The sequence below is a fragment of the Antechinus flavipes genome, chromosome 2, assembly GCF_016432865.1.
Source record: "Antechinus flavipes isolate AdamAnt ecotype Samford, QLD, Australia chromosome 2, AdamAnt_v2, whole genome shotgun sequence".
Classification (NCBI taxonomy): Eukaryota; Metazoa; Chordata; class Mammalia; order Dasyuromorphia; family Dasyuridae; genus Antechinus; species Antechinus flavipes.
The window spans coordinates 521,707,148-521,723,315 of NC_067399.1; the positions used below are offsets into that span (position 1 = coordinate 521,707,148).

Consider the following 16,168-nt stretch of genomic DNA (forward strand, 5'->3'; position numbering starts at 1 on the left):
GATGGTGAGATTCGGGAAAGCTTAATGAGAAAGAAAACGTCTGGAGCTGAAGTAGAATTTATATAATGGGATAGGGAAGGAGGAAGAGAAGAACTTTGAGGGGGGTGACTAGATGGCAGACTTCTCCAGTATTACAAAGTGCTTCCTAAGCTTCATGGCAATTTTCAAGGCTAAGTTTTACTCTGCCAAGGACATTATGGGAATTGAAAAGGCAAATAAAAAGCATTGAGGCTTTTATCCACAGACCCAGAAAGACTCCAAGAATTAGAGAAAGACAGAAAGCCTGTACTTTACCATAGGGGTGAGGTAAAAGCAAATGTCTCATCCTGACATAGCTATAAGTTAACCCAAAATAGGGCTCCCAAACCATGCTAAAGGAGCAGGAAGAAAACAGAGACAAAAAGCAGCAAGACATAATCGGTTTTCAGGAGAAGTTAGAAGCTTTGTTCAAACCTGGATATCAGAGCATAAATGTCCCAGGAGATGTTCTATTCCCTACAAGCACAAAAGTCTATGGGAAAATATAACCCTCCATGAATGGGAAAAGAACAGGGGAGAGGAAGGGGAGAGGTAGGAGGAGAAAAATGGAATATTTCATGTCTTTATTTGCTTTGCTACTGTTAGAACCTATTTTATTTATGGTTCTTGTCTAATCTATTTAGAGAATACCCTGGAAAGGGGGCAATCAGATTTGCATAATTATAAATTACTCAGAGCATCACATAAGTGATGCTTGGTGAAAAGCAAGGACTTCCAATAACATATGGGGTCTATGCCATAGGAGAAGGAATAGAACTGATGCTGAAAAAAATGACTAATGCTGAGGATCTAGAGAAAGATTTGAGAATTAGGGGAAAGGGAACAAAAGGATGAAAAGAAGAAGGAAATGAAGGAAATGGAGATTGATTTAATGAGTAGGTGGAGGAACTTAATAAGATAAGGAAAAAGAAATTCATTTTGGCTATCAAAGCGCTCATAAGATGAAAAAGTATGATTAGGATTTCATCACCTGGGGACAACTAAATTGCTCAAAGGACAGTACAAAAGTTGGAATCAAGAATATCTGAGTTTGAATCCCTATTCAGATATTTCCTGGCTCTGAGGCACTGGGCAAATCATTTAGTTTCTTTTCCCTAAGTTTCCTCAATTGTAAATGAGGTAAAAAAAAAAAACAGTCCCTATCTCACAGAGCTTTAGTGAGAACCAAATGAATTAACTCATATAACATACTTTGTAAATCTTAAAGCACTATATAATATGCTGTTATTATTGATTATTATCAATAGTTATCATTATCATTTTACTTCTAGGAAATACAGAGAATAGGGGGTATTTTTAAAAACTTGCTAAGAATGCATACTGTTTATCTTGTGTGTTCTTCTTGTGGAAAAGAGGGAGAAGTGTTCCCTAAACATACACTGTTTTCTATATGGATTTAGAACCAGTTAATAATCCTAAATGGCTAAAAGTTCACACAAAAGAGGCCTTTAGTGGTGTGTACCAGGAACCTGTTCTTGGCCTTGTGCTACTTAATATTTTTATCAACAACCTAAATAAAAGCACATATAGCACTCAGTTCTTTAACCTACTTAGCTCCCATGCACTACTTCTCCACACACAACCACACCAAAAAAAAAATTGGTGAGACCCTTGGTCTTTCCATCATAATCTACCACCTCCATGTTCAATAACTCTTAAATCCCCTCATCTAAACATATTCTATTGACTTTTTATCTCTTCCTCTGCCTTTCCTTATATAACCTTACTTTTCTTTTATTCCATGGCCTCAAATTCCCTGATCCCTCTCATACTCCATCTCCCCTACCCTCTCTACTCTCTCTTATTCTCCCCATCTCAACTCCTTGACTGTCAGCAGATGTGATTCCAAGACCTGTGCTTTTTTATTGTAGCTGCTGCTAAATCCTGTGCAATTCTAATTGTAGATCCAGTATATTAGAATTGTTTTTTTTTTTCTTGTTTCTTGCACAATTTTCTCTTTGATCTGGAGATTTCGAAATTTGGCAATAATATTCCTGTGTATTTTCCACAAAGGATCTCATTGAGGTGGTATTCGGTGGATTTTTTTTTTTTCTATTTCTACTTTCCCCTAATGTTCTAGCACTGCAGGACAATTTTCTTGGATTATTTCTTGCATTATTGTGTCAAGATTCATTTTTTGGTCATAACTTTCAGGCAATTCAATTATTCTTATATTTTTCTCTTCTTGATCTGTTTTCCATATCTGTCAGTTTTCTCATGTTTAACATTCTGTTCTATTTTTTCAATCTTTATAAACTTTTTTGTTATTTCTTGGTCTCTCATAGCTCCACTGGCTTCCCCTTGCCCAATTCTAATTTTCAAAGAATTTTTTTTCCATCTGTGAGACTCTGAATCTCCTTTTCTAGTAGGTAACTTTTTTTCATAATCTTATTTTTCTTAGATGGTTTTTATTTTATTTAATTAGGGGTTTTTTTAGTTTTTTTCAATGTCTTTCATTTGATTTTAAAATTCTTTTTTAAGTTCTTCTATAAATTCTCTCTGGGCAGGGAGCAATTTTACATTACTCTTTGGGGTAGAAACAGCTCTTTTTCCTTCAGAGTACTTCTTTGAGGATGAATGTCGGTCTTCCCTGTTCTCATAGTAAGTTTCAATGGTGGGGTTCATTTTTTTAAATGAAAGGTATTAGTGTAACAACTCTAATCATGGAGGGGGGGGATGGTGCCTCTAGCTTTATTTGTACTCTCCCTTCTAACTTGGAAACCCAACCAAAAGCTTCCAGCAAATGCCTGCACCTGTAGCATCCCTGTCCCACTGCCTCTGCACTCACCTGGTGCTGATTTCTTTTCTTCTAGAGCTGTGTCCCTGCAGCACTAGCCAGGCCTGGCATTCCTAAATCAGCAGAGGGTCCCTCAGTCTTCCTGGATTCAGACCTCACTGTTTGTCCACTGTCTAAAAGATGAAAGTTTCTGTGGTTCCTGGTTCAGCCTCACCTAGTTAGCCCCAGGGCTCCTGATTTGGTGTTTCTGTGGAGCTAGCCTGGAGGTGTTTGTACTTGACTGGTTAATCCCCAATTTAGGGTCTTTCTTCAGATTTCTCAGGAACCAGTGGGATCCCAGTTCTGTACCAAGTCTTCTTGGTTTTTCATCAGTTTATGTTTACCCTGAGGCACAAATTTGTTCTATTTGTGAGAGAAATTGAAATAGCTTGAAGTTTGCCGACCTACTCTGCCATCTTTCCAGAATCCTCTCCCTCATTTTGACTCTTTAGTGAACCAATTCAGCCCTACACTGATCTCTTTTAAATCCACAACCTCCTTATCATATCACCAATTATGCTGAGCCATGCCTCAGCCTTCATCACCTTCCCCCCCATTCACAAGCTGCTGAAGGAAGCCACTGAAATTTCTGTTACCATAAATATGTACACTGAAAATTTATGTTTTACACCTTCTCCATTAGTCTCCAAATGCTGTTCAGCAATGCTACTCTACCTCCCTTATCAACTCACTGTCCTGCTCTCTACCTATGACTCCTCATTTCCCTTTCTCTCAGCTGAAAGTCTTGGCTCATATTTTTTTACAGACAAAATTGAAGCTATTTGTTGTGAGCTCCCTCTTCTACATTCCTCTTCATCTCCTATCACTCAAGTGATTTCTGCCCTATCGCCCCCTTCACTCTCGTCTCACAAGGAGGAAGTGCTCTTACTTGTTACAATCTTGTTCAAGTGATACCATTCCATACCATTTTCTCCAACAGATTGGTCTCTGTCATCCCTATTTTTTCACTTCTTTTCAGTCTCTCCCTTTCTCCTGGCTTATTTCCTACTTCCTACTTCCTACAAACATGGCTAAGATTCCCCTTTGCTGAAAAAATTTTCAGTTCACCTTTCCATCCCCCCTATTACCCTTTGTGGCTAAACTCAAAAAGGTCATCTACAACAGATGTCCCCATTTTCTCTCTTCTCAATCTCTTCTTAAACCCTTATGATCTGTTTTCCAATTTTATCATCCCACTGAAACTATGCTTTTTAAAGTTACTAATGAGCTCTTAGTTATCAAATCCTTCTCTTAATGGCATTCTCTTAATCCTTATTTTCTGTAGACTTTGTTATTGTTGATCACTCTCTCCTCTTTAACACCTTTTCTCTGGGTTTTTGGGACACCATTCTCTCTTGGTTTTCCTCCTACCTAGCTGCCACTCCATCTCTGTCTCCCTTTCGATATCCTTCTCTGATCATGACCTCTAATTGTAGGTGTCCTTGGGGTTGTCATGGACTCTTCTCTTCTCCTTCTATCCTACTTCACTTGGTGATCTCATCAGCTCCCATAGATTTAATTGTCATCTTTATGTTGATGATTATCAAAACTATCTTTCATGCCCCATTTTCTCTACTGACCTCTGATCTCACATTTCCAACTGTCTTTTAGACCTCTCCAACTAGATGATCAGTACACATCATAAATTCAATATATCCAAAAAATATGCATTATCTTTCCTCCTAAATTCTCCCCATCTCCTACATTCCATATTGCTTGTGGGAAGCAACACTATCCTTCCAGTGCCTCAGACTTGCAACCTCAGTTATCCTGAATCCCTCACTATCTTTCACTCCCCATATCCAAGCTGGTGCCAGGATCATTAAATGTCATCTTTGCAATTGTCTTGAATGACCTCTCCTCTGACATTTCTATCACTCCAGTGCAGGCCTTCATCGTCTCACATCTTGATTACTGCAATAGCCTGCTGGTACATCTGCCTCACCTTAAGTCTCTTCCCACTACAATCTATTCTCTCTGTTCAGCCACCAGAATGATTTTCCTGAAAAGCTAGTCTGAGCATGTCACCTCTTTACTTAATAAACTTCAGTGGCTTCCCATTGCTTTCATGACCCAAATACAAAATGCTCTGTGTAGCATTCAAAGTCCTTCCTAACCTAGTCCCTTCCTATCTTTCCATGTTCCTTTTACCTTAGTCTTCAACACGTACCCTTCAACTCAGTGGTACTAATCTCCTAGCTGTTTCATGACTGAGACACTTCATTTCTCAACTCCAGATATTTTCTATGACTATGCTTCATGCTTGAAATATTCTCCCTCGTCTGTTTTAACTACTGACCCCTCTGGCTCCTTTAAATACCAACTAAAATCTCACTTTCTACAGGAAACCTTTCTCAAAATTTCCTCTTGATTGCACTGCTTTCCTTTATTAATTATTTTCTATATATCCTTTATATAGCTTTCTTTGTATATATTTGTTTGCAAGTTGACTCTTCCATTAGAATGTAAGCTCCTAGAGGGCAGGGGTTGTCTTTTGCCTCTTTTTGTATCTTTGTACCTCTAGCACAAGACCTGGCACATAAAAGGTATTTAATGTTTATTAATTGACTGATAAATGATATGTTTATCACAAAGCTGGGAGCAATAGCTAATACAATAAATGAGAGTCAATATCCAAAATTATCTTGACAATCTAGAACAATCTAGAGTAATGACAATCCAGGGACTGGATCTAATAAGAGACAAGCTAATAGGAATAATGTAAAATAATCTATATCTTGGTTCAGAAATGTACTTCCAAGTACAAAATGGGGTGAAGCAAGGCTAGAGGGCAGTTTGACAAAGATTTGAGGGAATTTAGCTTGAAGTGTGACAATAATACACTATGCTGCATTATGGCAAAAAAGCAAATGTCATCTTTGGTTGCATTGAGAAGCAGAGTTTAGAAGTAGGGAGGGATTAGTCCTACTGTACTTTGCCCAAGTAAGACCATGGCTTAAGTATTGTATTCAGTTCTAGCTGCCATCGTTTAAGAAAGGATGCTGATAAGGTGCAGAATTTCTAGACAGAATAACTAGTATAGTAAAGGTCCTTAAGACAATGTTAAATAAATATTTACTGAAGTAACTAGGGATATTTGTCGTGAGGAAAAGAAAACTTTTAGGGAACATGATAGCCCTTCATTTTTTTGAAGGGCTATTTTATAGAAGAGGAATATGGCTTTTTCTACTTGGCTGAAAAAGGCAATGCTATAAATGTAGGTGAATGTTGCGAAGAGGCAAAATTAGGTTTAATATCAGGAAAAAAATTGCTAACAATCAGAATGGCCCCCAAAAATGGAATAATCTGCTTTAAGAAGCAGAAGATTCCTCTTCACCTCAAGGTTTCCAAACAAAGGTTATAATAGCATTTGTCAGGCTTGTTATAGAGAGGATACTAGTTCAGTTAAAGGTTGGATGAAAAGGTCCCTGAGGTCACTTCCAAATCTGTGATTCTGTTTCTATGAAACTGTGGGACCTCAAACACATTCTCATTTTTCTCATCTATAAAATATTCTACAACTTAGACAATTGTAGAGAATTACCAAGAGCAGTAAAATGTTAAGTGGCTTGACCAGAGTCACATAGACAATTTGTGTCTAAGACAGGACCTAATTCTAAATCTTCCTGATTTCAAAGAAAGCTTTCTAGCTACCACTCCACACTCCTCTCTCTTAATATCTATTTAAAAAAAAAATTAAAACCTGATGACTATTAGGAGTAGAAGGTGAACTTCTGAGTAGAATTATTATTTAGAAGAACATTTTTGTATTTGTCAATAGAAGAACATTTATATTTGAAGTGTTTGCCTTACTACTTTAGTAAAGACACAACTGAATAATTTGGAAACACAAGATACGTTGTTTCCCCTAAAGTCAGGCTAGAATACTAGATTCTAATTGCTGAAAGAAATAACCTTTCTTATCCTCTATTCCTTTCCATTTAATAGAGAACTCTGTTCTCTGCTGATTTCCTTCCAACACCTTCTTTGAGCAATAAATCACTTCCTCATTTTTAAGAAATATTTTAAATATACTGAATGAAAAATGCCAAATCACTTCAAAGAAGTTGTGTGTGCATAATATACTTGCTTCCTGATGACAACACACACATATGTGTTTGCACATGTTCAGATGGAAAGCCACTAGGCACATTTGAGACATAAAAGGAAAAGTCATAAAAGCTGACCATGGTTATTCTGGCAAGGAGCAGGATTTACTACAGATGCTATAATTGAATACAAGCATGAAAAGTCTTCAGAATCAAAGATGAGCCAATAGTATACAGCTTAAGTAGTGCCCAGTCTGACCACAGCTCAAAACAGCCCAAAGTAATTTATAGTGAGAGAGCCACATGCCACTACTGCAAGTCAATTCTGCACAATTTGACATTCTGGTTTCCTGACCAGCATCCAAATAAGAAGATTTTATATATTAAAATCTTTCCATCATAATTAAAATTGAAAAAAGCAAGAGGAAAGGAAAAGCAGATAAAAATTAATGGAAAGAGAATGTAGAGATGACAGAAATATTAATAATCAGAGGGTTCTCACTTTTGTATAGCACTTTACAGATAAAAGGAATTTAACAGATATCAGCTGACTTGAGTGTCATCACATCCCTATTAGGTAGGTCACAGAAATCATAGATATAGAACCAAAAGGGAGTTCAGCAGTATTTTCATCCAGATTCCTCATTGTACAGGTGAAGAAACTGAGTCCCAGAGAGGTAGAGCATTTGTTCAAAGTCATGTAGTTAGTAAATTTTGGAAGTGGGATTTGAACCGAAATAGTAGTTACACTATACTAGGCTTGAAATAACTCATTAGTTAGCATGCAAGTCAAAAAAGCAAGAAACGCTTGGAATGAAAAATAAAAATTAAATCTGACAGTGAAAATGAACCTTGAAACTTTTTTAAAGCATCCCCTTTTTAAATGAGTTTGAAAGCTTGGGTAAAATACTTTTCTATACAAGAAAGACAAAATATGTATAATTAAGTTGAGTAAAATATGTCGTTTTTTAGGTTGAAAGTGAAGCACTTAATCTACTTTAATAAGAGTCTGACTGAGATGGAGAATTCACACAATTTTTGAAATTGCATTTATTATTCTGGAAATTCTACATCATCATCACTTCCTTCTCTATGGTACTTTACAGTTTGCAAAGCATCTTATATACAAAACTTGACTTGATCCTCACAATCCTGTGTGATCAGTAGAGCTACTAATATAACCCCAATTTCCAGAAGAGGAAACTGGGGCACCAGAACCCATCATCATATAGGTCTTCAATATTTTCCCTTATAGCATGCTACCTTTCCATTATTTTAAAGTGATAAAATAATTTAATAATAATTAAATTTTAATTTTTTAAATTGCAGCTAGGTGATGGTGGATAGTGTCAAGCCTAGCTGTGTCACCAGGGGCTTAACTCCATTTGCCTCAGTTTCCTCATCTATAAAATGAGCTGGAGAAGGAAATGGCAGACCACTCCAATATCTTTGCCAAGGAAACTCCAAAAAGGATCATAAGGTGTCAAACATGACTGGACAACAAGAACTAAGCTACATCTTTGATGGAGGAAACCGAAAAGCACTAAGAAAAATTCTTAGAATGTTAAAGAGAGAATCTAGATTCTAGAAGTAATCTAGATTCATTTTATTGATGAGGAAACTGAAGCCAAGAAAAATAAGGCATTTTTATCCGAGGTCACCCATCTAGAACCTGGATCATAAGATCATAATTTTGGAACTAGAAGAAATCTTAGAAGTCATTTAGTCCAATCCTTCATTTATGCAGCTAGCACAGTGGGATAGTGCACAGGACCCAGAATCAAGAAAATCTGAGCATAAATCTGGCTTCAGATACTTACAGTTATGTGACCCTACCTCATTTTCCTCAATTGTAAAATGGGAATATTATTACTATCTTCCCACCCCCAGGATTGTTGTGAGGATCAAAATCAAATATTTGTAAAGTGCTTAGCACAGTTCCTGTAACATAGTAAATATTATATAACAGATAGTTATTATTATTACTATTTGACAGATGAAGAAATAGACTCTCAAAATCATAATGGCTTGCCTAGAATCACACGGGCATATGTAGCAGAAGCAAAACTTAAGTTTGGGTCTGCCAATACCAAAAGCAGAATGCGTTACACTAAACCAAGCTTTCATTTCATGCTCTCCTGATTTCTAATTCAGGCTTCTCTTCACTACACTATAGTGTCTCAAGACATGACACGATCCATTTCAACTCTAAGTTCATCAGGAAATCAAAAGAGTTTTGCATTGTGTTGCACCTGGTTCTTTGTCAAGCTAACATTCATCATGGTAGAATGAAAACAGCTCTAATTTTAAGTCAGAAAATTTGGGTTCAAGTTCTGGCTTTAGAAGTGATTATAGAACCTCAGATAAGTCATTTAATCACTTTGGAATTGTCAAATGTAGCCAATTATAGTTGTGCTATCAGCCTCTTAATGGTTGTGATAACAAACAAAAGATTATACAAAAGTGACATGAAAATATATCTTAGGTTTGAAGCCAAGTTTGAGGTATTTTATATGTTTCTTTTGAATGACTCCATATTAATGAAGCAAATAATAAGCAAGAGATGGCATTTGAGGAACAAAGTTATTATAAGAACTTGAGAGAAAGCAAGAGTGAGACAAAGACAGACAGAGACAGGGAGACAGATAGAGAGAGAGAGACAAAGAGAAAGATGTCCCTGTTTTGCCAAGGAGATTCCCCCAAATTTCTAGAAATATAAGTTGGAAATTAGGGACATGTTGTGGAACCAGCTTCCCCTATGTATTTGCAGTTTCCCAAGTCTTTCTCTCTCCACATCTGGAGCTGATTCCAAAAAATGTGTAGAATCACCCAAGTCTTTTTGAAGGGGAAAAAAAAAATACTGCCTCTCTTCTTCAAAGCTCTTATACCTACTTTATACATCATGTTGCATTTAGCATTTTCTCTACCAACTAAGCATCACTAATACACACTTTGCAAAGTACTCCAAGCTTCCCTTGAGATCTGGTTTATACAAATATAAACTATTATACTTGCTAATCTTCATTATCATCACTTGATGAGAAGGAAGCAAGTCCCAAGAGATCAATCCAGGAGACCTAAAATTTCTAACATTTAGATTATACCTATTCCTGATTGACTTGGATATTCAAATTTAGCTGATGCTCAAGTGTTTAAATGAAAATTAATTCTAAAAAAAAGAAGCAAGTCAATGAGCAAATGTTAAACAGATTCAAAAGTTTAGCTGCCTCTATAACAGATGTAACAGATCAAGTTTGGTGAAAGCAAGGTATCATAGTTTTTAAAAAATAAACAAAACATATAAACAAAAACATATAGACCATTTTTTTCACATTATGAAAGGGTTAAGACGTCTTACCTCACATATAAGGAAATGGGCACGACAGTATTCAGAATAATAATGTATGACCAAAATGTTAGAAATCCTGAGAAAATGGGATTCTTCACTACTTCATCTCGGAAAAGGAATGCTTGGAAATAATCTCCAATTTGATGCTTCCAGATTGAATTTCCTATTGCGAGAATAATTCCCATACATACCAGAAAGCCAAAGATCTGAAATTAGAATAGCAGACTGGTTATGGTTACTTGAACTTAAATCCCTAGTCATTTTCAAGATCATAAGAGCTAAACCAAAAGCCATGCTCATTGATATCTTCCCCCCTCAAAAAAAAAAAAAAAAAACTCTTAAGTTTTAAAAACAATCTAGTGAAAAATAATTATTCTGCTTAACTTAGCAACAATAATGATTTAATCATCAATCAATGATATGCTCTCTTTACCATATGTTAAAGTGTAATACTAATGGCAATAGAAACAACCTATATATGAGCAATATTTAAAATGAAATAAAAGAAGTTCCAAAATGTTTGGAGCAAAAGAATGAAGATATAGATGTATGATATGAGTGACAGAATACAGTACTTTCATATTGATGAAGTATTTTGGTTAGAAGCCCACCCACAAAATTCTTAACAAGCAATAATAACACAAGAACTAACCCCTCCCCCAAAAAATCAGAAAACACATCTAGTCACTTTTGTTTTGAGACCTAAGAGTGAACAACTAAAATAACACTACCTGAATCTAAATTACGTTTCTATGAATAAAGCAATCAATCCACAAGTGTTTGTTAAGCAACTATCATGTGGGACACAAATACAGTGAATGAAATAATCATCACTGCAAAAGATCTTGTACTCTAAAAGGGAAGAAAAAAAGGAGAAAAAGAATTTTTGAAAAATCAAATCAGATATTGCAATGGTCAGTCTCTTTCAAACAATTTTAAAATACCTCTTATATAAATACTTTAATTGGTGACCTCATCATTGCAGATGTTCATCTATCTATAGCGATCATAAAGCTGGGCAGAGTCTTCAAGAATCCAGGACTGCTAACTAAATGAGGTCTAGAATATGCAATCAAGAAGATATGAGTCCAAATGCCAGCCCTGGATTTTACTAACTGTGAGCATGAGAAAGTTTCTTGATTTCTAAGAACCTATTTCTTGATCTGTTTAAAAAAAATAAAATGAAAACAATTGAATTAGATGACCTCAAAAGTACCAGTCTATCTCTAAACTTATAATTTATAGCCAGTTGCTATATTGGCTATACATGGACACAAATCTATCGATGGCAATAAATCTAATCTAATCTAATCTAACATTCTAAACTAATATTCTTAGAAAGTTCCCTGAGACTCAGAAAGGTTAAATAACTTGTCCAGGCACATAGCTAAAAAGTGTCTGAGGCAGGGCTTGAACCCAAGCTTTGCTGGTTCCCAATGCAGCACAATTTCCACTTCATCACTATTTAGCATAACTATGGGCAAATGACCAAATTATCTCTGCCTATCATTTGACTATTGAAAATCACTAATAATTTGAAAGACAGTTTAACATTTAGAAAGACCAGGTGTATCACTTGATGCAAAAATTTTTACTTTGAAATAAAAATGCTCACCCTACTATATTCATTTTCTTTGTGGACAGAAAAAAAAAAGTACTGTGTAAATTGGCACAGCTTGGTCCCTCAAGGTCTTTTTAAATTCTTATCTTTCATAATCAATGTCAATTTACATATGAATATGGACCTAGCAGGGTAAGAAATAAATAAATAAATAAACTCTTTAAAGGTACTTGTGAGACTTTTTGCTTTTTTTGGAAAACTAGTTACAATGACTTTGGAAGGCAGAAAAAAATAATAAAAGTTGCTTCCCATTTGGAAAGTAGATGATTTATTCTGCTTATCTTCAGGCAAAGCTAATAAACTTAATGGTTTTTAATGGCCTTAAATAGTGCTTAGTATCTAGCAAAACTTTCTTCATCATTTTCAGAGACACATCTATCTGCGAATTTCCAAATATGAAACATGTCATGTACATAGTAAATGAAATTCAGGTTCAGATAATATGAAGTTTCTTAATTGTTTATGATATTTGACAAAGACATCCATAACAATATTAAAAAACCTGAAGTTTCTGGAATATTTATTATTTAAAGAGAGAGACTTTTAATCTTTGTCTTTCTTGAGAAATAGCCTAAAAAATAAAGGAAACAAGCCAAAATTTAAGAGATGAAAGGACCTGGGATCATCTAGTCTGATCCATGCGTGAACAAAAATTCATTTTGTAACATGGCCAACAAGAGATCATTCAGTTTTTGTTTGACTATCCCTACTGCAAGGAAACCTATCACCTAAGGCTGTCAATTCCACTTTGGGGGTAATTCCAAAAGCTATGCAATTTTTTCTTAGATTCAGCTTAAATCTGTCCCTCTATAATTTTCATCCATTGTTCCCAATATTGTCCTTTGTAGAGAAGCAAAACATGCCTCATGTCCCTTCTATGTGATAATCTTTCAAAAACTGAAGAGAGCTATAATAAACCCTCCCTACCCCAAATCTTTTCTTCAGTAAGCTAAACATGTACATTTTCTTCAATTGATCCTAACACAGCAGGAGTTTGAGGCCCTTGACAATATTAATTATCCCCATCTTTACTTCTTGATGATCTGTAGCATATCAATATCCATCCTAAAACATGATATCCAGAATTGAACATAATAATCCAGTGTGGACCACGCAGAGCACAGTAAAACTATTACTTCTTTAATCCTGGTTGCTATGACTGTCTTAATGTAGCCAAAGCTACATTAACTTCAGCTGTCCTATTTCACTATGGCTCCATATTGAGCTTGGAGTCCAATAAAACCCTCAGATCTTTATCAAACAAACTGCTTTCTAACCATGCTTCTGCCATCTTGTACTTATAAGGCTGATTTTTGAACCTGAGCATAAGACTTTACATTTATTCCTTTGAATTTCATTTTAACAGATTTGACCCAATGTCTAGCCTAGCCAAGACTGCCTTCTATCATGACTATGTCATCTAAAATGTTTCCTCTCTCTCCTAATTTTGCTGAGAATACTATGGTGTTAGTCTATTCAGTTTAACAATGTTGCCATGACCTTTAAAAGATGGTAATATAAACTTTGTTTCTGAGTTTATGTCTAATGTAATAATAAGTTCTAACACATTGGGAGAAATTTTTGGGGAGTTGAGCATGACTACTCTAGAGGATTATCTTCTTTTTTTTTATGAAAAAAAAAAACATATATTTAAATGTCTCCCTTTCCATTCTGTAAATGAAGATTTTATACATAGGGGTTAGAAGTAAAGGAATTTGATTTCACTCTACAAAGAAATTCCATGTGTTACTTTAAAATAGAAACAATTATATTCCAAGTCTTATTAGTTTGTTGACATAGTTGGGGCTGGTTATCAAACTTCTGAGAACAAATATCTTCTGTTTTGATCACTTTTAAGAAATCCCAATTGCTCATTGCTTGGTATAATATTTCCCTATAGAGAATAAGTTTCTGGATTTAGAATCAGGATGATGTAGATTCCAAGTATGTCTCCAACATTTACTAACTGTGTGATCAAGGTCACAAAGTGATTTAAACTCTAAACCTCAGATTCCTCCTCTGTAAAATATGAATAGTAATATTAAAAAATTGTTATGAATTCATATAAAATAACATCTTCAAATGCTCAAATATTCAAATTGAACCATGATCTCACTGGAAGTGTCCTCTGAAGGTACAGATCACAATTTATCCATGTATATAAATCTTCTCTATATATTCTTATAATTTTATATATTTAAAGTGCTTAAAATGTATTATTATTTCCTTTCCCTACAGAGTCAAATGTATCAGTCTGCTAAAGCACAGTCAAAATTAAGAAGGAATGATAGCCACTTCCTAACTAATGACCTTCATTCTTTTATTGGATAGAAACTAATACTCCCTCTACTGGAAACAAGTAGAAATCACTTGGTATATATAAAGAAAACAATAGCTACTAAAAGTACTATGAAACAATCAATAATCATTCCAAAATAATCTTAAAATTGTAATGTATTATAATATGTGTTATTATTAATAATAACAATAAAGTCAATATTGATTTGATCAAATGGATTGTAGAAAGTAGCTGGAGACTCAAAGCAGATTAAGTATCTCCTTTCACTGCTCTGCTTTGAACTCTGTTCTGATCTCATATATTTTGTATAAGGTATTATGCTAGATACAAAACACAGGGTACAGATACACAAGAAAATTATCATCTAGATTGTAACACAAATCAACAAAATTACATAAAATAATAATTAACAATAAAGTGTCAGCCATAAAAGAGATATCTATTTGCATAACCAAACCCAGTGTAACTCCAACTCCCCTATAATATGCTTGGGCTGTATGCCCAGACTCTTGTAGCTCCTGCTTTTTACAAAGGGCAGCTAGATTCCTACTAGATAGTGAAGAGATTGATTAAATTCTTACTGAGACCTATTAGGAGTTGATTGGCCCTTCCCTCCTTCCTGGGACATTCTCTATTTCTATGGAACCATTTCCTATTATGATAGTTCTCAGAAAGTTGTGTTTTCAAAGAATTAATTAACAACATTTGCTAAGGCAACCTTTTGATTACCAGATGAGGGATATAAACAATAAATTGCTAGCAGTTCAGAGAATGATTTAATACAATTCAAATCAATTCAATAAATTTAGATTCTAAACATCTTACTAACTTGTTGAGGATACAAATAAAAAGAAAGATAGTCCTGGATCTCAAGGAATTTATAGTCTAACAGATTTAAGAGATAACTGTGGATTAAAATGTGATGGGAAGAGTTCTTGAAGGAAAAGAGATTTTCTTTACCTGAATCTTTGAAAAGTAAGAAGAATTTGAATTAAAAAAGCAAATAGTCAGAAGGCCAGAAAAAAATGGCCTTCTTAAACACAGAGACAGTAAAGGCACCAAAGAGCCTCTGTGTGAGTTGATTTTCTAAAACCATGCTGTCATACAAAGAGGTTAAAAAAATTTAATTCCCCTTTCTACCAACTTTTTATTGTTCATCATTGTGAGAACTTCCATAATCTTTTTTTCTTAATTTATCATAGTATCTAAAACACAGGGTTTCTCTTCTCTAGACTCTAAACCCATTCTTAAGAAAATGTCTAGATTTCAAAGAAATTTTCTATAAAATTAATAGAGTATATTAGAATTTTAATACTCAGTAATATTGTTAAACTTTATTATAGTCACTTACCCACAATACTAGAGTATTCATTAGTCGATCAATACTTGTCCTTTTAAATGTAGTCTTACCACTATTCTGCATTAATTTAGTATCAGGACCTGAAAAAATTAAATAACAATCATTATAGCTAATTTATAGTAATACATTTATCTAAAATATTTTTACAAAATGAGTTTAACTTAAACATTAAGATTCTATTTAAATTAATTTCTGAGTATCATTATCAGTAAAAGAGTGACCTGCAGGGTAAATCAAAAGATTCTGTCATTTGACTTAAATGTTACAGAGAAATTTTTTTTTCCATAAGTTAAAACTAAAGGTCTTAAGAAATGCTGTTTCAGTTTCCATGGATAGAATTAAAGATAGGTTTTGTTTGCTTATTTGGTTTTTTGAATGCAAAGAAGTTGATGTATTGAAGGACTTAAGATAGCAAAGAAGTTAATGATGAAGTAAAGAAGCAAATGATGAAAAGGTACAAAACATAAAAATGCAATGGTAATAAAACACAAGAAAAGAAAATAGACTAATTTAAGGAAAACAATACTGGAGAGTTTATAGCTTGTTCAACTGATTACAAGAATATAATAAAACATTTTTGTGAATCATTTTTACTTTCAGGCTAGATCATTCTAAGATTCACAAATAGTTTGCTAAACAAAAAATCCAGTTATTACTAAAAGAGGTTAAATGAAT

General features: G+C 34.4%; 1 protein-coding gene across 1 annotated transcript in view; it reads right to left on the reverse strand.

Moving 5' to 3' along the window:
- ATP8B4 (ATPase phospholipid transporting 8B4 (putative)) overlaps window positions 1-16,168 on the reverse strand; it is a 230,711-nt gene that overhangs the window by 103,354 nt on the left and 111,189 nt on the right. Inside the window, exons 9-10 of the mRNA XM_051973787.1 lie at window positions 15,485-15,573; window positions 10,223-10,419 (exon numbers count right to left, since the gene is read on the reverse strand). Of these exons, the coding sequence (XP_051829747.1) occupies window positions 10,223-10,419; window positions 15,485-15,573 (286 nt within the window). The remainder of the gene's footprint in view (window positions 1-10,222; window positions 10,420-15,484; window positions 15,574-16,168) is intronic.